The sequence below is a fragment of the Bufo bufo genome, chromosome 4 (genome assembly GCF_905171765.1).
Source record: "Bufo bufo chromosome 4, aBufBuf1.1, whole genome shotgun sequence".
In the NCBI taxonomy this organism is placed as follows: domain Eukaryota; kingdom Metazoa; phylum Chordata; class Amphibia; order Anura; family Bufonidae; genus Bufo; species Bufo bufo.
Window position 1 is genome coordinate 603,751,130 of NC_053392.1, and position 20,809 is coordinate 603,771,938.

The 20,809-nt window shown below is 50.9% G+C and overlaps 1 protein-coding gene across 2 annotated transcripts in view; it reads left to right on the plus strand.

The window, feature by feature from the left end:
* The window catches only part of LBR (lamin B receptor), a 54,208-nt gene that overhangs the window by 31,664 nt on the left and 1,735 nt on the right, over positions 1-20,809 (plus strand). For both annotated transcript variants that reach the window (XM_040430562.1, XM_040430563.1), the window contains exons 6-13: positions 8,484-8,677; positions 10,027-10,081; positions 10,974-11,168; positions 11,472-11,575; positions 17,281-17,406; positions 17,799-17,967; positions 19,017-19,097; positions 19,178-19,300. In XM_040430562.1, the coding sequence (XP_040286496.1) occupies positions 8,484-8,677; positions 10,027-10,081; positions 10,974-11,168; positions 11,472-11,575; positions 17,281-17,406; positions 17,799-17,967; positions 19,017-19,097; positions 19,178-19,300 (1,047 nt within the window). The remainder of the gene's footprint in view (positions 1-8,483; positions 8,678-10,026; positions 10,082-10,973; positions 11,169-11,471; positions 11,576-17,280; positions 17,407-17,798; positions 17,968-19,016; positions 19,098-19,177; positions 19,301-20,809) is intronic.

Consider the following 20,809-nt stretch of genomic DNA (forward strand, 5'->3'; position numbering starts at 1 on the left):
CTGCTTGTCAGGGATTACTGAATACAGCTAATGAGCACTTCAGCTAAATCTCTGTAGGAATGGAGTCCATGAGGAGTCATGAAGTACAGAGAGGACGGACAGGACAGACTGCGGCACTGGAGACTGAATACAAGAGCTGCTGATTATACTCCTCCCCCACCTCCTCGCTGTATTCAGCTCAGTCTATGTAGGAATGGAATTTAAGGAGACATGAAGTTCTTATCAGCTGTATTCAGGACTATAATCCCTGACGAGCAGAGAGTAGGATGAGGCAGCTCTTTAGCTCAGTGTTGTGAAGTAACTTGTCCTGTATGATTAGGACAGGTTTCTCATCCGTATCATTGGGTGACACAGGCTTGACCATGGGTAGAGCTGCGGACACTAAGCGCAAAAGTGTGAGCTCCTTCCTACAGAGACTAAGTAAAATAGTTTTTAGCTTAATTTCTATAGGAGGCAGACCTTTCTGCTTTGCAGGTCTGCTGATTTTCTCTTTTTCTCTTTTCCCTTCTTCTTTGGGTTACAGGCAGCTCTAGCTACCTGCGTTCCCTCCCAGGAGAGGAGAGACCAGGAGGTCCCCAAGCCTGCTGCTCATTCCCGGTCTCCAGAAGACAAGGCGGACCAGAGGTTTTTAAATCCTCTGTATCCCGCCAGCCTGCGGGTTGACCAGGCCCCCCTCGTTAAGTCCCTTAAGTCTCTTCTCCGGTGTAGCAGCCCTTTCCAAGGGGCCAAACACCAAAGGTGGTGATCTGGCTGGAACCAGGGGGGCAGAACACGCCAGACGGGTAAGTATTCTTGGCCCCCAAAACCCCCCTTCTTTCTCCTCCCTCCCCATCTCAGGTTCTTATGTGAATGACCTCGGAGGCCTTGTCCCCTCCATACGTCACTCTCCTGTCGGGGGGTAGGGGAGCCTCTCTGTGCACACAATGCCCTCTTTTCGACGGGGCCTTTTCTCCTTTATCACGGCGTTCCTGGGCCTGTCCTCCGCCGGGTCCGCTTGTAGTTGGGGCCCCGGCTTCTCTGTGGCCAACTCCTGATCCAGCTCCCCGCGGGTACTTCACACCCGGACGGCATCTCCGTTCGTCCAGACCTCTTTTGGAGGGACAGATGGATCAGGCCAGCGCTTCCCCTCATTATCACTGGGGACCGACTCAATTCGTGAGGGCGGGGCATGAAGTTTCTCCCCCACTTCTCCCTCCTTTTATCTGCATCCTGGCTCAAATTTTTTGTGCCTTTTCTGCACTCCCCCCACCTTTTGCTTCAGGAGGACCACTGCGGGACTTGGGCACAAGGCACCTCCGGCCAAGCTGCAGTAAGGGACACAGGCCGGGTAAGCTCTGTCTCCCCTCCCTACAGGGTCTCCCCTCCCTACAGGGTCTGACCTACCCCCTTCATTCTCCTACCTGTCACTACAGGGTACTCACTATGTCCGAGCCCAGACCCTAGGCCCCAAAGCAGGTGGTCCCTTCTGTGCGCCATTTTGCCTGTGTTTCTTGTCGCTCAAACTTCCCATCTGGTGACCCACCCTTGGGACTGCTCTGTAACGTCCCATGGTCAAGCCTGTGTTCCCCAATGATACGAATGAGAACTAGATTTTTGTACTCGCCGTAAAATCTGTTTCTCTTCCGTTCATTGAGGGACACAGCTCCCACCCAATTCTCTTTTCTCGCCCAGTTTCCTTGGGGGACACAGAAGACCTTGGGTATAGCTCATCTCCATAGGAGGCGTGACACTAAGTGAAGACTGTTAAGCCCCTCCTCCACAGCTATACCCTCAGCCTGGAGAGAGAGACTGCCAGTTTTTGCTTAGTGTCCAAGGAGGCAAGACACCCCCTGCTCTGCAGGGCTGGTTTCTCCTTGTTTAAATTTTAGATTTTTACTTTTTTCTTTTTGTTCCAGACCATCAGGGACAACAGAGACGCAATAGACCTCTCTGCTTCTCCCGGGGTTGAGCTGCGCCAGTGCCGGTCAACCGCACTGCTGCCTCCCCCACAGAGGGCAAGGTGGATCAGGGCAGCCCAGCTCCCCTACATCCCGCCAGCGCAAGGGTCGACCCTGCTGGAATGGACCGAGGGTGAAGACTGCTATGGTGAGAGAGTGGCTTCTCCAGCCCTACGTCCCCCACCCTGGTCTCCTGCGTGCCTGGCCCCTGGGGTGCCGCAGAGCGGCATAGGACATGCAGCTAGTGAATCTGCTCCCTGCCTCCCCCCCCCCTCATTTCCTACATAGGACATGCAGCTAGTGGCTGTCTCCCCACAGCTAGCTGCAGAAGCTGCGACATAGTTTCTTCGCGTCGCCTGCCTTCTCTATCCGCACGGGCACCCGCTCTCTGGGTTCCCCCATCTCCTTACCGGAGTGTTGCTCAAGGCATGAGGCCCGCTCCTGACGGCTGTGGAGTAAGGCCTCGCCTCCGGCCGGCATTGATATTACGGTGCGACCGGGCGGGGTGCGGCCTGCTAGGCCGCCATTCCGGGCCCCTGACTCTTCCGGCCGGCAGGGTGGGCTCCCGCGGCCGGCATTGGGCTTGACCTCTATGCTCCAGCAGGTGCCGGTCGGCGGGGCTCCGCAAATTTAGGCCCAGGCTTCGCGGCCTGCTGAGCCGCAATTCCGACCGGCCCGCGGGGTGGGCAACCGCGGCCGGTTTGATGCGCCACTCCGCCTCAGGTCCCGGCGGTACATTACGGGCCGGGCGCCGCAAATTTAGACCCCTGCTTCACGGCCTACTAGGCCGCAAAACTCCGGCCTCTGGTGGAGGGGGCGGGAACTTCTCCAGGCGCGAATTCTTCCCGCCTGGGGGTTCCTCCTCCCCCAGGGGATTGCAGCGCCGCCCTCCAGGCCGGATCCCTGTTAACCCTTTGGGTACAGGCCGGCTCCCAATGGGCCTGTATGGTTGGTCCTCCTTTTTTCCTGTCTCAGACAATCTGTGCCCCTATATGGTGGCTCCCCTTTAGCCTCAGAGAGGCTGTGTTTTAAAAAAAAAAAAAAAAAATTGATAACAGAATTCTTGTGGGGTGCGCAGGACGCTGCAGCCTCATCTCAGTAGTGCTGCCTGTCTGTATGCCCTCTTTCCACAGGCGGCATGGTGTTGCGCTCCCAGCCTGCGTCGCTGCTAGGGCATTTCCCCTTTTAGGCGGTTTTTCTTGCCCTCTTCCAGGATACGGCGCTGGCCAAGTGCATGCGGCCCTTCCGTAGGCAGCATTCATCATCTCTCCAGTTATGGTGCCTGCCATGTGCATCCCCCCCCCCTCCTCCTAGGCGGGATTCTGCACTCTCCCTGGCTGCCGGCTGGCCATGTGCATGACCCCCTTCTTAGGTGGAATACTGCACCTTCACCGGATACGGTGCTGGCCATGTGCATGACCCCCTTCCATAGGCGGAACGCTGCACGCTCTCTGGATTTGCTGCCGGCCATGTGCGTGACCCCCTTCCATGGGCGGAACGCAGCCCTCTCACTGGATTCGCTGTCGGCCATGGGCGTGACCCCCTTCTCTAGGCGGAACGCTGCACTCACTGGATTCTCTGCCGGCCATGTGCGTGACCCCCTTCCATGGGCGGAACGCAGCACTCTCACTGTATTCGCTGTCGGCTATGTGCGTGACCCCCCTTCTCTGGGCGGAACGCTACACTCTCACTGGATCTGTTGCCGATCATGTGCATGACCCCCTTTTTAGGCGGAATACTGCACTCTCACCGGATACGGTACTGACTATGTGCACAACCCTCTTCCATAGGCGGAATGCTGCACTCTCACTGATGTGCTATGATGTACTATGTTACTATGCTGCACTCTCACTGGTTTCGCTGCCGGCCATAGGCATGACCCCCTTCCATAGGCGGTATGCTGCACTCATTGGATTCGCTGCCGGCCTTGGGTATGCCTCCTTTCCTCAGGCAACATACATACATCCCTCTGTCTGTGGTTGTTTTCTCGCAGGTACGTTGCTGGCCATGTGCATGTACCCCATACATGGCGGAGTGCTTGCACTCTCGCTGGATCCGCTGTCTGCCATATGCATGACCCCTTTTCCGTGGGCGGTGTACGCACTCTCGCTGGATTCGCTGCCGGCCATGGGCATGCCTTCCTTCCTCAGGCGACATACACACATTCTCACTGACTGTGTTTGTCCCTCGCCAGTACGTTGCTGGCCATGTGTATGACTTCCATACATGGCGGGGTGCTCGCACTCTCTCTGGATGAGATGCTGGCCATGTGCATTACCCCCCCTTTTTTCTGAGCGGCATGCTACACTCTCACCGGATACGTTGCTGGCCATGAGCATGGCCCTCTAACATGGGTGGAACGCTTGCACTCCCATTGGATACGGTGCTGGCCTTGTGCGTGACCACCCCTCATTCCATGGGCAGAATTTGGCACGCTCATGAGATTCACGGCTGTCCTTGTATGGCTGTGCTGGACTTGTACATGTCCCCCTTCATTGGCAGAGTAGTTGGACTCTCGCTAAGTTCAGTGTTGGGTGTATTATTGCACACTCACTTAATGCTAGGATAACCCTGTGCATGTTCCCCTTTCACTAGGTGGACCTCCTGCGTTCCTGCTGGATTATAGGGTATATCCTGCTTCTCTGAAGTAGGTACGGCCTTAGGCAGCACTCCCTTTCGGGACGGGCCTTTGCACTCTTGCCGACTGCAGTTTGCCAGGTACAATTTCCCCCTTTCGGGGTGGACTGCTTGCGTTCCATCGCATGCTATACTAGGCTTGTGCATAACTCCCTTTCAGGTTGCACTTTGCAATTCCGTACATGCTGTGGCACTCTGTGGCGAGCCCCCTTTTTCGCTGAAGTAACCTTTTTGCAGTGAGCGGATGTTCTTGTGCGTTGTATGCCTTCTCCTCCTGTAGGTGGGTTGGCCTTCTCACTGCTTACGGGGCTGCTCGTACGTATGCCTCACCTGCTTCCTGCAGCATACTTCTGTTTTCTTGGGATACGATGCTTGCCGCAAGCCTTGCACTCGTCTCTAAGGAGTTCATTCTGTCCACCTGACCCGGACGGGCTCTACTTGCTCTCTGCTGCACCGAGCTGGGTGGTACTCATTCATTTAGTTGGTCCTTCATCCCAGGGAGTGTTCGTGGTTCCTAGATGCGTGCCCATTCGTCCTTCCGCGGTATTGCTTCCCTGCGCTAGTGGTCACATGGTCGAGAGTGCTGTTGTCTGCAGCGCCCCTCGAATTCTTTGTTGGCTCTGGCAGGACTGCGGTTCCCTTGCCTGCTGCAATTTCCTCCTCTTCGGATGCAGTGTGGTATGAGTCCTTCCTCTTGGTGCCTCTACGCTTCAGTCTGATCTGCTACCAGGTTCGGGCCGCTCTTCTCGGGAAGGTCACCCAACTTCTCTTGGGTGCTCGATTACCCAGGTCCAGGGGACCTCCACCTTGGGTTCATCAGGGTATTCGCCTTCTGCGGGCGTCTCAGTGTAGCGGGGTTCTGCTTTTGAACTGTCCTATGGCTTCCCTGTTGCCCACTCCTCCTTTCGGTTGGAGGGTGTTATGCCGGCCTCTGTCTCGACTACCTTATCTCGCCGGCTCTGTTTGGCTCCCGCTCGGTACAGATCACTCCGATGTGGCTTCTGTCCCGCCAGACTTCAGAGGCTGTTCCTTCACTGTCCTCCCCTCTGGGGAGAGCATGGTTGTTTATGTGGATGGTTCCGGTGTTCCTTTTGGCCTCGTACTGTCTCCCTTGTTCACACTAGCTGTATTAGCTGTGTGCCTATTTACCGAGTCTACCGCGTTCTGTCCTCCCGCTGAGTGCAGATTGGGAGGTCCATTCTAAGACAATGGTCCTGCTGTAGACTTACCTTCTCGGTAACTTGGGGAGACTACCTTTCGGTCCAGATTGTCCTTTGATCTCCTACACCGGGACTGTAGAACGTGGCTACATCAGCATGGACTTTAGCCTGTCTTGTCCTGGCATCTCTGCGGATGCTGGGCGGACCCTTTGGTTCCTTTCCGTCTGTCCTTCTGCTTCCCCACTCGGGTGGATACCGGACAACGTTGCTCGGGGGCCGACGGGACCAGTTTTGTCGGCCCTTCTGCCCGTGTTACTGGTCTGCGCCTGATCACATTGGGCGCCCTCTTGCCAGGCGACTCCAGTGGGTTCGCTACTGTCCGCTCCTGGCTGTGTTTCGTCCAGGATCTGTCGTAGGACTTAGGGTTTTTTGTCTGGGGTTCTGTGGGAAGCTGTGCATTCCCCACTCTGACTTTCTCTCCCCATGGTTCTGTCTTTTTTCCAGTCCGGACTGGGACTGGGACTCCTTTACTTGAGGTGTCAAGTGTCGGCACTGTTCTTCCTCTTACAGCGTTCCCCGGCCCTCTGGGCCTGTCAAGACCTCCTTCCTCGGAGTGGCTCTTTGGTTCCTCTGTACTGTCCTTCGGTACCGCCCTGGGAACTACATACTGAGCTCTCGGCGCTCCAATCTTGTCCTTGGAGCCGTTACAGAAGTTCTCTCTACCCCTTCTGTCCTGTACGGTTGTGTTTCCGTATCAGTCGTGTCTCTGACGGGTGCCTGAATGGCCCCTTTTTGTTCCGAGCCTTCTGTCTTTTCCCAGGACAGGGCTGTTCTACATCCCGTTTCTTCCTTCCTTCCTTCTGAAGGTCGTGTTTGCCTTTCGCTTCAACACTTCACCGATTTGGACGTTGTTTGGGCCTTGCCGTTTTTACTTGGAGATCTCCGACTCTTGTCGACGTTCGGTCTCTTGGGTTTGCAGGAGGTCCGCGCTTAGGGTTGACGGACTGCAGGGTGGTTTTTCCTCCGCTTTATCAGATTGGCTATTGCTGAGGTTACCGCACCAAGGGCAGGATTCTGCCTTTGCTGTCACCGTTCATTTCACCAGAGCGGTCGGTGCCTCCTGGGCCGGAGGCATTGGGCTTCGGCCATGCATTTGGGCAAGGCGGCCACAGGTCTTCCTTGCACGCCTTACCGAGTTCTACAGGGTGCATACTCTGGCTTTGGCAGATGCTGCCTTGGCCCGCCTGGGTCTGCAGGCGGCGGTTCCTTGATGCCTTCGGGTGCTTCGCCTTGGTGCTGTGGTCCCTCCCCTTTTGGACTGCTTTTGAACGTCCCAAGGTCTTCTGTGTCCCCCAAGGAAACTGGGCGAGAAAACGAGATTTTTGTATAACTTACCAGTAAAATCTCTTTCTCGCTCTTTCCTTGGGGGACACAGCACCCACCCATTCATTGTTTTTCTCTACACGGTTTCTGAGTTTTTGTTACCCGTTGGGTAGTTGGCTTGTTGGTTCCTTGTTGGACTTTGCCTTTTCTCACTACTTGCACACGCAACTGGCAGTCTCTCTCTCCAGGCTGACGGTATAGCTGTGGAGGAGGGGCTTAACAGTCTTCACTTAGTGTCACGCCTCCTATGGAGATGAGCTATACCCAAGGTCTTCTGTGTCCCCCAAGGAAAGAGCGAGAAAGAGATTTTACTGGTAAGTTATACAAAAATCTCGTTTTTACGGGCAACTTTGTGGCCTGCGTGGTTCTGGGTTTGTACATTGTTTGGTTTTCCTGTTGTATCTTGCTTCTCCTACTGCTTTTGCACAAGCTGTTTTAGCTTAGTCCCTGTAGGACGGGTATAGCTGAAGTGGAGGAGCTCACACCTTTGTGCTTAGTGTCGCCTCCTAGTGGCAGCAGCTACACCCATGGTCAAGGCCTGTGTCCCCCAATGAGACGGCAGAGAAACAGATTTTACGTTAAGTACAAAAATCAAGTTTTTGTGTGCACTAATAGGACGGTGGCCATTTTATTTCCCCTGATTGCTCCCTAGACAAAATGAGCGATTATAACTAATGAAAGGTATTTGGGAATATATTTATAATGAAGTAATATTTAAAGGGAACCTGTCACCAGGATTTTGGGTATAGAGCTGAAGACATGGGTTGCTAGATGGCCGCTAGCACATCCGCAATACCCAGTCCCCATAGCTCTGTGTGCTTTTATTGTGATACATATGCAAATTACCCTGAGATGAGTCAGAGCTTAAAAATATGACGCTTCTCTGGTCACACAAGTAAGATGTGACTTTTTTTTATTTTTTTTTTATGTTAATTTGCATCAAAGGCGGGAAGTACAAAAAATGCATAATACTTATTGAATTTGTCTGCAAATAAAATGAAGTGTAATTTATGTTTAGGGTAACACAATGACCATTTAGAAACGCTCAGTGAGGGTAGCATAGTAGAGGTGACAGGTTCCCTTTAAGTATTTTCTTAAATTTTTATTTTCTTAATTCCGGGAGAACCCCTTTTAATGGTGTGCATAATCACTACTTGTCAGGGGCATGCAAGGAAACCTGTATAAATAGCCCCGAAAAGAACCACTTCAGCTTTTGTTGTGAAATAGAAGTCTCGCTAAAAAGCCTTGATATAGCAGTGTGAATCGGACTAGTACATATTGTTACTTGTTTGTGTAAAGGGACGGCATTTCATTGTATAATCGCACACAAAGCAGCAAAAATCCTAAATTATGTCCTGCTATTTAGGTGCAGCTCTCATGATGCTTTCCATGCCCGCTCTCCTGTACTATCTTCTGCATATGTGCGCCCAGAAGGATGCATCTCTCGGGAGTTTCTACCCGCACTGGGCATTTCGTGACCTGTGGGACTCTACAGTCTTTGGATATTTTGCTCTCTGGATACTGCTGCTTGAACTATTCTACCTTCTTCCCATTGGAACGGTAATATGGATTAAGAATTTGTGAACCTGTTCAAAATGCACACATAATCACTTCTCTCTGTTAACCCCTTTTAAGGACTGGGCCAGTTCTTGTGTTGTGCTTATTTCTTCAGGGACAAGTTATATTTAATAGCACATCTTGTATTGAAAAATGGCTAAACAAATATATATATATATATATATTTTTTTTTAACTGTTCGTTTTTATTGCCTGCCTGTTTAGGCTACATGCACACGAACGTTGTTTGTTTCCGTGTCCGTTCCGTTCTTTTTGCGGATAGGATGCGGACCCATTCATTTTAATGGGTCCGGAAAAAATGCGGACAGCACACCGTGTGCTATCCGCATCCGTATGTATGTTCCGTTGCCCCGCAAAAAAAAAAAAAATGGAACATGTCCTATTCTTGTCCGTTTTAGGCATTGTTGCAATGGATCCGCAAAAAAAATACGGATGTCATTTATTTATTTTTTGTTTGTTTGCTTTGCGGACCACAAAACACATACGGTCGTGTGCATGTAGCCTTAAAGATGTATTCTGGTGGCAAATTATCCCCTATCCACAAGGTGGATATCTGCTAGGTTGGTAGAGGTCCTACAGCTGGGACTCCCCCTTAGTGATCCCAAGAATGAGAACACTTACCCGCCGGGGCCCCATACAATGAGCAGAGCACTGCTGCTCCACCTTTATGGGAGTTCTGGAGACGGCGGTGTACTTCACTCAGCAAGCCTCGTCAGACTTGTCTCCCTCTCAGCGCTGGCATGTGCTGAGGGGTTCGGTGTGTCTGCATTATAAAAGTACTGACTTCCATCACAGAAGTGACAGACCAGGTCTGCCACTACACTATGCTGCCCTTGGCGAGGGCATCATAAAGCAGGTGACAGGTTCCCTTTAATACAGTTTGTGAGGAAACTTTTTTTTTTTTTCCCTTGTCTTTTTTTGCCGTGAGGACACTGAAGTAACCAGTTACAGCAACTGCATAATGGCCACAGCTGTGTAGTTCTGGTGCTGGGTTCTGTAGCTAGAGCTACTACAAACAGCTGCTCAGTTGGGTTTCTGGGCGTTGAACCCCCACCTGTCTGATATTCATTACCTACCCTAAAGTCAGCAATACTTTCAGAGAACCCCTTTAAAATTTTACAATCTTGCAAAGTAGGGCCCTCAAGTGCTCTGCATTTATTTTCCAAGAAACTACACCACTTCATAAAAAAAAATAGTAAAATGTCCTCACAAATGGTGCAAACTTGGGAATCATCGTTTTTATTTATTTATTGATAAATGATCTGGACGTTTTTGTCCAGGAAATCAGAGCAATAATTCCGGTTACAAGATGGAAATTCACTTTCTTTTTAGATTGCACATGGTGTTCCGCTTGCAACTGGGAAGAGACTGAGCTACAGGATCAATGGTAGGTTATCAGCTTTAGGGGTTAGAATTATGTATGAAATGATGAGCTTCTTATAAAAACCGTCTACAGAAAAACTGGCCTTGTTGCCCATGGCAGCTAATCGGAGTTCAGCTTTCATTTTCCCAGAGCATTATGGAAGGGGAAACCGGTTTAGTGTGTAGAGAGAGGTTGTGTGTTTTTATTTTTTTATTTTTTCTTGGGCAGTTTTGATAAACGAGGCTTAAATAGGAATTACACCTTGCAATAATCGGGCAGATTATCGGGAGCGAATGTTCTTGCGAAGGCTCATTCCCGAAATCTGCCTATGTAAAGGTGCCGCGAAACACTCGTTAATTGGGTGATCCTGTCGTTCGTGCAGGCAACTAAATGATCATTTCTGGGCAGCAGATCGTGCGGACTGAATGGCGATCTGCTGCCCAGAAACAATGTAGCTCTGAGAACGAGCAATCGCAGTAGGGACTGCTCGTCCTCCTACTTTGGAGGTGATCGCTGCATGCAAATGCAGTTTTCTGCTCCACTGAGCGACCAGCCGAATGTCGCGAAGGAACATTTCCTTCCTGACAATCTGCTGCTCATTGCTAGGTGTAAATGCACCTTAAGGCCCCTTGCAGATCGGCATTTGTCAAAATCACAGCGCAGCTCCTGTCTGACCTCCCAGCACTGACGGGGTCACATAGCATTATATAACATAATGCTGCCAGTGTTATCCAATACATTCCAGAACTGTAAGGGTTACATAGAATTATATTGATTTATGATCCTATGTGACCCCGTCAGTGCTTGGGAGGTCAGGTCAGGAGCTGCGGACTCGCAGAGTGACACGCGCTCGTTTGCATTTTGGTGTATGTTATCCCAAAGAAATGTACAATGCTTTTGTAATTTTCTTTTCCAGGACTTTTTGCACTGTTCTTCATTGGCGTACTGGTTGCTGTGCTCTTATACTATAAGATTAACCTTCTTTATGTATATCAGCACCTTCATCAATTTGCTGCCTCTACCACTCTCCTCTCCGTGATTTTAAGTGCGTATCTGTTTGTACGCTCAAGGAAGGCCTCACAAGAAGAACTGTCTGCTGCAGGGAAATCCAGTAAGTGTTATGCAGGTTTTCTGATACACGCCTTATGATTTGCCCAGAGGTGCTCCAGCACTAGTTTTCACCGGGGTTTGACCTGTGATGTGGTCATCTCTCCACTAGAATCAATTAAAGAAATAGCCTTTCAAAAGTTCTTAATGTCCATGTGGGTTACCAGCATTATTCTTTAGGGTGATATGAATGTTCACAGAGAGGGTTAGCGAGGCTTGTACAATGCAGTAATTTGCATTAAAGGTAATATAGCCCTTCAGTTTTAACACAATTTTGCAACTTTTGCCTGTTTAATCTGTGTTGCAGGGAATTTGATCTACGCGTTTTTTATGGGCCGAGAATTAAATCCCCGTATTGGCAAGTTTGACCTGAAGCATTTCAGTGCGGTGCATGCAGCGTTGATCAGTTGGGTAAGGCGCGGTTTCCACTTTGATCTCACAATATTTATTTGTGGTCTTTTAGACAATTCAAGTTCGCCACCTCCCACTTTAGGCCAAAGTTAACATAAAAATTTTTTTTTAATTAATATTTTTTTGAAGAAACACTTTCACGTATATTTGAATAGCTAGTTGTTCTCACTGGCCTGCAGCCCACCATAGGCATCACGTTCCTCCAACATACTGACAACATAATAGATAAGTGTCTGATTGCCGGTCACCAGAAATCTTTTAGATGCTGATCATGTTCAGTGAACAAAGATAAAAAAATTGGTTTCTCGCTCAATTTCCTTGGGGGACACAGAAGACCTTGGGTATAGCTCATCTCCATAGGAGGCGTGACACTAAGTGAAAACTGTTAAGCCCCTCCTCCACAGCTATACCCTCAGCCTGGAGAGAGAGACTGCCAGTTTTTGTTTAAATTTTGATTTTTACTTTTTTTCTTTTCTTTTTGTTCCAGATCATCAGGGACAACAGAGACGCACTAGACCTCTCTGTTCTCCCGGGGTTGAGCTGCGCCAGTGCCGGTCACCCGCACTGCTGCCTCCCCCACAGTAGACAAGGTGGATCAGGGCAGCCTCGCTCCCCTACATCCCGCCAGCGCAAGGGTCGCCCGCACGCAAAGTCCCTCTTCCAGCGTCCTGCCACTACGGTGCCAGTAGCTGAAGGGGCGACCCTGCTGGAACGGACCGAGGGTGAAGACTGCTATGGTGAGAGAGTGGCTTCTCCAGCCCTACGTCCCCCACCCTCCCCCTATCCCGGTCTCCTGCGTGACTGACCCCCATACTGGGCCTCTGGACCCTTCTGTCACTGCTGGACCTAGGCTAGCCTATGGGGTGCCGCAGGGCGACAATCTACTCCCTGCTCCCTCTCCTCCCTTCCTGGCCCTCATAGGACGTCGCAGCTCCCACACTAGCTGCAGAATGCTGCGACATAGGTTCAGCCACATCGCCTACCGGCGTCCCTCCTGGGAACGCTGCACTCGCATCCGCACGGGCACCCGGTCTCAGGGTCCCCCCATCCCCTTACCGATGCGCTGCTCTGGGCTGGGGGCCCGTTCCTGACGGCAATGGCGTAAATTTTGCAGGCTTCGCGGCCTGCTGGGCCGCACCTCCGGCGCTCCTTCCCGGCCCCCGACTGTTCTGGCCTGTGGGGTGGACTCCCGCGGCCGGCATTTGGCTTGAGCAGATGCTCCAACGATCCCGACCGGCCGTCGGCGAATTCCGGTCGGCCGGGCGCTGCAAATTTTGGCCCAGGCTTCGGGCCTACTGGGCCGCATTCCGGCGCTCCACCCGGGCCCCTGACTCTCCGGTCCGCGGGGTGGGCTCCCGCGGCCGGTATGTACAAGCAGTCCACTCCGGTACTCGATTCCTGGCGGCCCCGGTCAGCCGGATGCCGCAAAATATTTAGGCCCCGGCTTCACGGCCTACTAGGCCGCAAAATTCCGGCCTCTGTTGGAGGGGGCGGGAACTTCTCCAGGCGTGAATTCTTCCCGCCGGGAGGTTCCTCCGCCCCTAGGGGATCGCAGCGCCGCCCTCCAGCCCGGATCCCTGTTAACTCTTTGGGTACAGGCCGGCTCCCAATGGGCCTGTGTGCCCTATATGGTGGCTCCCCTTTAGCCTCAGAGAGGCTGTGTTTTTAAATAAAAAAATAAAAAAATTTCTTCTGGGCTGCGCAGGACGCTGCAGCCTCATCTCAGTAGTGCTGCCTGTCTGCATGCCCTCTTTCCACAGGCGGCATGGTGTTGCGCTCCCAGCCTGCGTCGCTGCTAGGGCATTTCCCCTTTTAGGCGGTTTCTTGCCCTCTTCCAGGATACGGCGCTGGCCAAGTGCATGCGGCCCTTCCGTAGGCAGCATTCATCACCCTCTCCAGTTATGGTGCCTGCCATGTGCATCCCCCCCCCCTCCTAGGCGGGATACTGCACTCTCCCTGGCTGCCGGCTGGCCATGTGCATAACCCCCTTCTTAGGCGGAATACTGCACCTTCACCGGATACGGTGCTGGCCATGTGCACGACCCCCTTCCATAGGCGGAACGCTGCACTCTCACTGGATTCGCTGCCGGCCATGTGCGTGACCCCCCTTCCATGGGCGGAACGCAGCACTCTCACTGGATTCGCTGTCTGCCATGTGCGTGACCCCCTTCTCTAGGCGGAACGCTACACTCTCACTGGATCTGTTGCGATCATGTGCATGACCCCCTTTTTAGGCGGAATACTGCACTCTCACCGGATACGGTACTGGCCATGTGCACGACCCCCTTCCTTAGGCGGAATGCTGCACTCTCACTGATGTACTATGTTATGTACTATGTTACTATGCTGCACTCTCACTGGTTTCGCTGCCGGCCATAGGCATGACCCCCTTCCATAGGCGGTATGCTGCACTCTCATTGGATTCACTGCCGGCCTTGGGTATGCCTCCTTCCCTCAGGCGGCATACATACACTCCCTCTGTCTGTGGTTGTTTTCTTGCAGGTATATGGTATGTCCTGCTTCTCTGAAGTAGGTACGGCCTTAGGCATCACTCCCTTTTGGGACTGCCTTTGCACTCTTGCCGACTGCAGTTTGCCAGGTACATTCCCCCCTTTTGGGGCGGACTGCTTGCGTTCTATAGCATGCCATACTAGGCTTGTGCATAACTCCTTTTCAGGTTGCACTTTGCAATTCCATACATGCAGGGGCACTCTGTGGCTGGCCCTTTTCCCTGAGTAACCTTTTTGCAGTGAGCGGACGTTCTTGTGCGTTGTTTGGGCCGTGTATGCCTTCTCCTCCTGTAGGTGGGTTGGCCTTCTCACTGCTTACGGAGCTGCTCGTACGTATGCCTCACCTCCTTCCTGCGACATACTTTTTTCTTGGGATACGATGCTTGCCACAAGTCTTGCACTCGTCTCTAAGGAGTTCATTCTGTCCACCTGACCCGGACGGGCTCTACTTGCTCTCTGCTGCACGAGCTGGGTGGTACTCATTCATTTAGTTGGCCCTTCATCCCAGGGAATGTTCGTGGTTCCTAGGTGTGTGCGTCCTTCCGCGGCATTGCTTCCCTGCGCTAGTGGTCACATGGTCGAGAGTGCTGTTGTCTGCCGCGCCCCTCGAATTCTTTGTTGGCTCTGGCGGGACTGTGGTTCCCTTGCCTACTGCAATTTCCTCCTCTTCGGATGCAGTGTGGTATGAGTCCTTCCTCTTGGCGCCTCTACGCTTCAGTCTGATCTGCTACCAGGTTTGGCCGCTCTTCTCGGGAAGGTCACCCAACTTCTCTTGGGTGCTCGATTACCCAGGTCCGGAGGACCTCCACCTTGGGTTCTTCAGGGTATTCGCCTTCTGCGAGGCGGTGAACCGGGCGTCTCACAGTGTAGCAGGGTTCTGCTTTTGAGCTGTCCTATGGCTTCCCTGTTGCCCACTCTTTCTTTCGGTTGGAGGGTGTTATGCCGGCCTCTGTCTAGACTACCTTATCTCGCCGGCTCTGTTTGGCTCCCGCTCGGTACAGATCACTCCGATGTGGCTTCTGCCCCGCCAGACTTCAGAGGCTGTTCCTTCACTGTCCTCCCCTCTGGGGAGAGCATGGTTGTTCATGTGGATGGTTCCGGTGTTCCTTTTGGCCTCGTACTGTCTCCCTTGTTCACACTGGCTGTATTGGCTGTGCCTATTTACCGAGTCTACCGCGTTCTGTCCTCCCGCTGAGTGCAGATTGCGTGGTCCATTCTAAGACAATGGTCCTGCTGTAGACTTACCTTCTCGGTAACTAGGGGGGACTACCTTTCGGTCCAGATTGTCCTTTGATCTCCCACACCGGGACTGTAGAACGTGGCTACATCAGCATGGACTTTAGCCTGTCTTGTCCTGGCATCTGGCGGATGCTGGGTGGACCCTTTGGTTCCTTTCCGTCTGTCCTTCTGCTCCCCCACTCGGGTGGATACGGGACAATGTTGCTCAGGTGCCGACGGGACCAGTTTTGTCGACCCTTCTGCCCGCGTTACTGGTCTGCACCTGATCACATTGGGTTTTCGCCCGCTTGCCAGGCGACTCCAGCGGGCTCGCTACTGTTCGCTCCTGGCTGTGTTTCGTCCAGGATCTGTCGTAGGACTTGGGGTTTTTTGTCTGGGGTTCTGTGGGAAGCTGTGCATTCCCCACTCTGACTTTCTCTCCCCATGGTTCTGTCTTTTTCCAGTCCGGCCTGGACCTGGGACTGGGACTCCTTTACTTGAGGTGTCAAGTGTCGGCGCTGTTCTTCCCGGCCCTCTGTGCCTGTCAAGACCTTCTTCCTCGGAGTGGCTCTTTGGTTCCTCTGTACTGTCCTTCGGTACCGCCCTGGGAACTACATGCTGAGCTCTCGGCGCTCAGATTTTTTTCCTTGGAGCCGTTACAGAAGTTTTCTCTACCCCCTCTGTCCTGTACGGTTGTGTTTCCGTAGCCGTCGTGTCTCTGATGGGTGCCTGAATGGCTGCCCTTCTTGTTCCAAGCCTTCTGTCTTTCCCTGGGACAGGGCTGTTCTACATCCCGTTTCTTCCTTCCTTCCTTCTGAAGGTGGTGTTTGCCTTTCGCTTCAACACTTCACCGTTTTGGACGTTGTTTGGGCCTTGCCGTTTTTACTTGGAGATCTCTGACTCTTGTCGACATTCGGTCTCTTGGGTTTCCAGGAGGTCCGCGCATAGGTTTGACGGACTCCAGGGGGGTTTTCCTCCGCTTTATCAGATTGGCTATTGCTGAGGTTACCGCACCAGGGGCAGGTTTTTGCCTTTGGTGTCACCGTTTATTTCACCAGAGCGGTCGGTGCCTCCTGGGCCGGAGGCATTGGGCTTCGGCCATGCATCTGGGCAAGGCGGCCACTGGTCTCCTTGCACGCCTTACCGTGTTCTACAGGGTGCATACTCTGGCTTCGGAGGATGCTGCCTTGGTCCGCCTGGGTCTGCAGGCGGCAGTTCCTTGATGCCTTCGGGTGCTTCGCCTTGGTGCTGTGGTCCCTCCCCTTTTGGACTGCTTTTGAACGTCCCAAGGTCTTCTGTGTCCCCCAAGGAAATTGAGCGAGAAAACGAGATTTTTGTATAACTTACCAGTAAAATCTCTTTCTCGCTCTTTCCTTGGGGGACACAGCACCCACCCATTCATTGTTTTTTCTCTACACGGTTTCCGCGTTTGTGTTACCCGTTGGGTAGTTGGCTTGTTGGTTCCTTGTTGGACTTTTCCTTTTCTCACTACTTGGACACGCAACTGGCAGTCTCTCTCTCCAGGCTGAGGGTATAGCTGTGGAGGAGGGGCTTAAGTCTTCACTTAGTGTCACGCCTCCTATGGAGATGAGCTATACCCAAGGTCTTCTGTGTCCCCCAAGGAAAGAGCGAGAAAGAGATTTTACTGGTAAGTTATACAAAAATCTCGTTTTTCAGTAGCTCAGCTAAATTTTATATTCTAGAGCAGGGATGGCCAACCTGCGGCTCTCTAGCTGTTGCAAAACTACAACTCCCAGCATGCCCAGTCTGCCTACACCTATCTGCCTTCAGCAGGGCATGGTGGGGGTTGTAGTTTTACAACAGCTGGAGGGCCGCAGGTTGGCCATCCCTGCTCTAGAGTATATATGTGTAGCGCATCTGTGCAAAAGAGCCTCCTGCTTCCAAGTTTCCTATAAAGTGGTATATACTTGTATTAGTGATGCCGTGTACACTCCTGCTTCTTTTTTCCACTTCCAGGTTTTCATCAACTTCATAATGCTTTTGGCTGAAATGGACATTCAGCAGCTTGAGAGCCCATCGACATCAATGATATCGGTGAACGCTTTCCAACTTTTGTATGTTCTCCACGCTCTTTGGAATCAGGTAACTGGGTTTGTGCTGAGTGAGACTGCGATAGTGTCAGAAAGAAGTAACCGTTGTCTGAATACATAATGGACAAATTAACTGGGGTAAAAATTACACACCACACAATGTAGTTTAATAGCAAGTGCTGAATGTGGGAAAGAAATGGAGTAAGACGTATAAATGCATACACTAGTAGAACTGATTGAGCGTTTCTGCTCAATAAAAGCAAAGCAATGACTGCCATGTAGTTTGACTCCCTAACCGCCACATGCAGTGTAAGAAATCGTGTTTTGTGTTATCATTCGTGTTTGCTTGTTACCATCTCCCCATGGAAATGTTACCTGCATGTCCTATTAACCCCTCAGTGACCTGATATGTTGTCATTTGACATGTTGTGTTTGTGTCCTTAGGAAAGTATGTTATCCTCTCCGGATATTGCGCACGAGGGGTTTGGCTTTATGTTGGCATTTGGTAACCTGGTGTGGGTTCCGTTTGCCTACTCTCTCCAAGCTGCGTACCTGGTCAAGCATCCAGTGGAGATTTCCTGGGCCGTTCTTGGAGCTGTTGTGGCAATGAACAGTAAGTGTGGGACTCCTCCATATACTCCTATTAGACTTGGATCTCTGAAAAGAGAAAGGGGGGATGTTTGTCCGCATATAATCTTGTAACTGGCCCTCTTGCACCCAGTCTGCATAAAGCAAGGCATCGCTAGTGGTGATAAGTGAAGCGAGCTTCGGATCCTAGATCTGAGGTCTCTTCGCTCAAAAGTTCAGAATAATGCTGTACGGAGATCCATCTCCCTACAACATTAAAATCTACGGCCTCTGATGAAGTTAACTCTGTTATAACTTTGGTATTTGATTTTTAAACTGGAAAACCAGTTTAAAACTTGGGTCCGAACTCAGGTTTGGTTCTGAGGTACCAGTCGGAATCTAAGCAGAGCTCAGATTCAAGTTTTAAACTGAAATACCAAAGTCTTGCGAGACTTGGGGGAATAACTGAGTTCGCCTCATCAGAGGCCGTACATTTTAATGCTGTACAGAGACTGAGTATCAAAGCGACTTCGGATCTTGGATCTGAGGCTCGCTTCACGAATCGTTTGTTATATTTATGGATCAAGTGTCGTCTCTCTCTCCTGCCCTCCTTCCCCGCCGATGATTTTATTTCACTAATTTATATATATTTTTCCCCCTAAATCAGGGCTGGCCAACCTGCGGCTCTCCAGCTGTTGTAAAACTACAACTCCCACCATTCCCTGCTGTAGGCTGATAGCTGTAGACTTTCTGGGCATGCTGGGAGTTATAGTTTTGCAACAACTGGAGAGCCGCAGGTTGGCCAGCCCTGCCCTAAATGAAATATAAACCAAACGATGTGCATCAGTCATTATTACTAAAATATTGGCAGGTGATAAGAAATTTTGTGAAATAAATTTAAATAATCCAGGGGGACATACAAGTTACACGTGTACTGATGGTTCTCGAGAAGACTCAACTGCACGATGTAGCTGCACTGGTCATCTACATCTGTGTTTAAAATTAACTTGGATACTTTTTATTTTAAAAGTATAGATGTGTCAGTATCGGGATGTATATGTTCATACGTCTCGTGGTTTTCTTTCTTTTTAAAAGCTTTTGGTTACATCATCTTCCGAAGTGCCAACAACCAGAAGAATGCCTTTAGGAGAAATCCAGAGGACCCCAGACTTTCATGTAAGTAAACGTCTGTCTTAAATCGTATGAATCTGTTTTGTCCTGTGTCTGTTGTGCTAACAGGCTTTGTGTGTCTGCAGATCTGAAGAGCATCCCCAGTTCATGTGGCTCTCCACTCCTCGTCTCTGGTTGGTGGGGATTTGTCCGACATCCAAACTACTTGGGTGATATTATCATGGCCTGGGCCTGGTGTCTTCCCTGTGGTGAGTGTCAGTAGCCTTTGTTAATCCTTACATAGAATGCCCTCTACTGTCCATTAAACACAGCATGTTAGTCAGTTGTAGATTAATTGATGTCTAGGTGCAATCCAGTATAAGGAGGTATGCTAGCTTTGAAGATTCTTTATGTACTTCCCCTGAGTTACAATCTGCTTTTGTGCTTTGGTCATGTTGGTAATGAAAATGATGAATGCTTGTATTCAGTTATTTATATTAAAGGGGTTGTCCAGGGTTAGAAAAATATGGCTGCTTTCTTCTAAAAACAGCACCACACCCTGTCCACAGGTTGTGTGCGGTGTTGCAGCTTGCTGCACTGACTCCACTGGAGCGGAGCTGCAATACCAGACACAACATGTGGACAGGGGTGGTGCTGTCTTGTCGCACTGCTCTGGGGGCAGCCATAACAGATGACCCAGAGCTGCTGTCCCTTCATGTCAGGTATTACATGCAGGAGGTAGGGAGACCAGTGTGAATCTGTAGCTTGTAGAACTGCACTGGAGAGTCAGCACACACAGATAGTACAGACAGTGTGAGGAGGTCTATATAACTGCAGCTAATCACTATACACTTACCTACTATAGATCTGCACGCCTGGTTCTTTAGATAAGGGTACTTTCACACTTGCGGCAGAGGATTCCGGCAGGCAGTTCTGTCGGCAATAAGGACGCAAACTGATGGCATTTGTCAGACGGATCCGGATGTGGATCCGTCTGACAAATGCATTGAAATACTTGATCCGTCTCTCCGGTGTCATCCGGAAAAATGCATCCGGTATTAATATATATATATTTTTTAATTTTTAAAGGTCTGCGCTGGGAAACACTTAATGCAGGATCCGGCTCTAATACAGTTCAATGTAAATTAATGCCGGATCCGGCAAGTGTTCAGGATTTTTGGCCGGAGATAAAACTGCAGCATGCTGCGGTATTTTCTCTGTCCAAAAAACATAAGAGGGACTGAACTGATGCATCCTGAACGGATTGCTCTCCATTCAGAATGCATTACGATAAAACTGATTAGTTTTTTTTCCAGTATTGAGCTCCTGTGACTGAACTCAATACTGCCTACGGAACGGCACCCGTGTATTGCGGGTCCGCAATACGGCAACGGGGCGCACACGTGTGCAGGAGGCCTAAGGGAGACATTATATCTTCAACAGAATACAGGGATATACAGAGGAAGATGGCGGGAGTGGTCTGAGAGCTGCCAGGAGGGATTTGATTGGTGATTTCATCCTGTAGTTCACAGGAAGTCCTGTGAACACGTTCTGGGCTGGTGGTCAGACTTGAGATCACTTGACCAGGTTCCCATAATGAAAAGGTTCAAAAAGTATGGGTGTGAGACAAATTAAACTGCTAGAATACTGGTGGTGGGTTATCAAGATGTGTAAAATAAAATAAAATTCCTCAGCCATGTTGCATGGAGCAAACTGATCCCTGACCCTTCGGAGTCATGGTGGGGAGAAAGAGGCAACTATGTAATGATTATTATTTT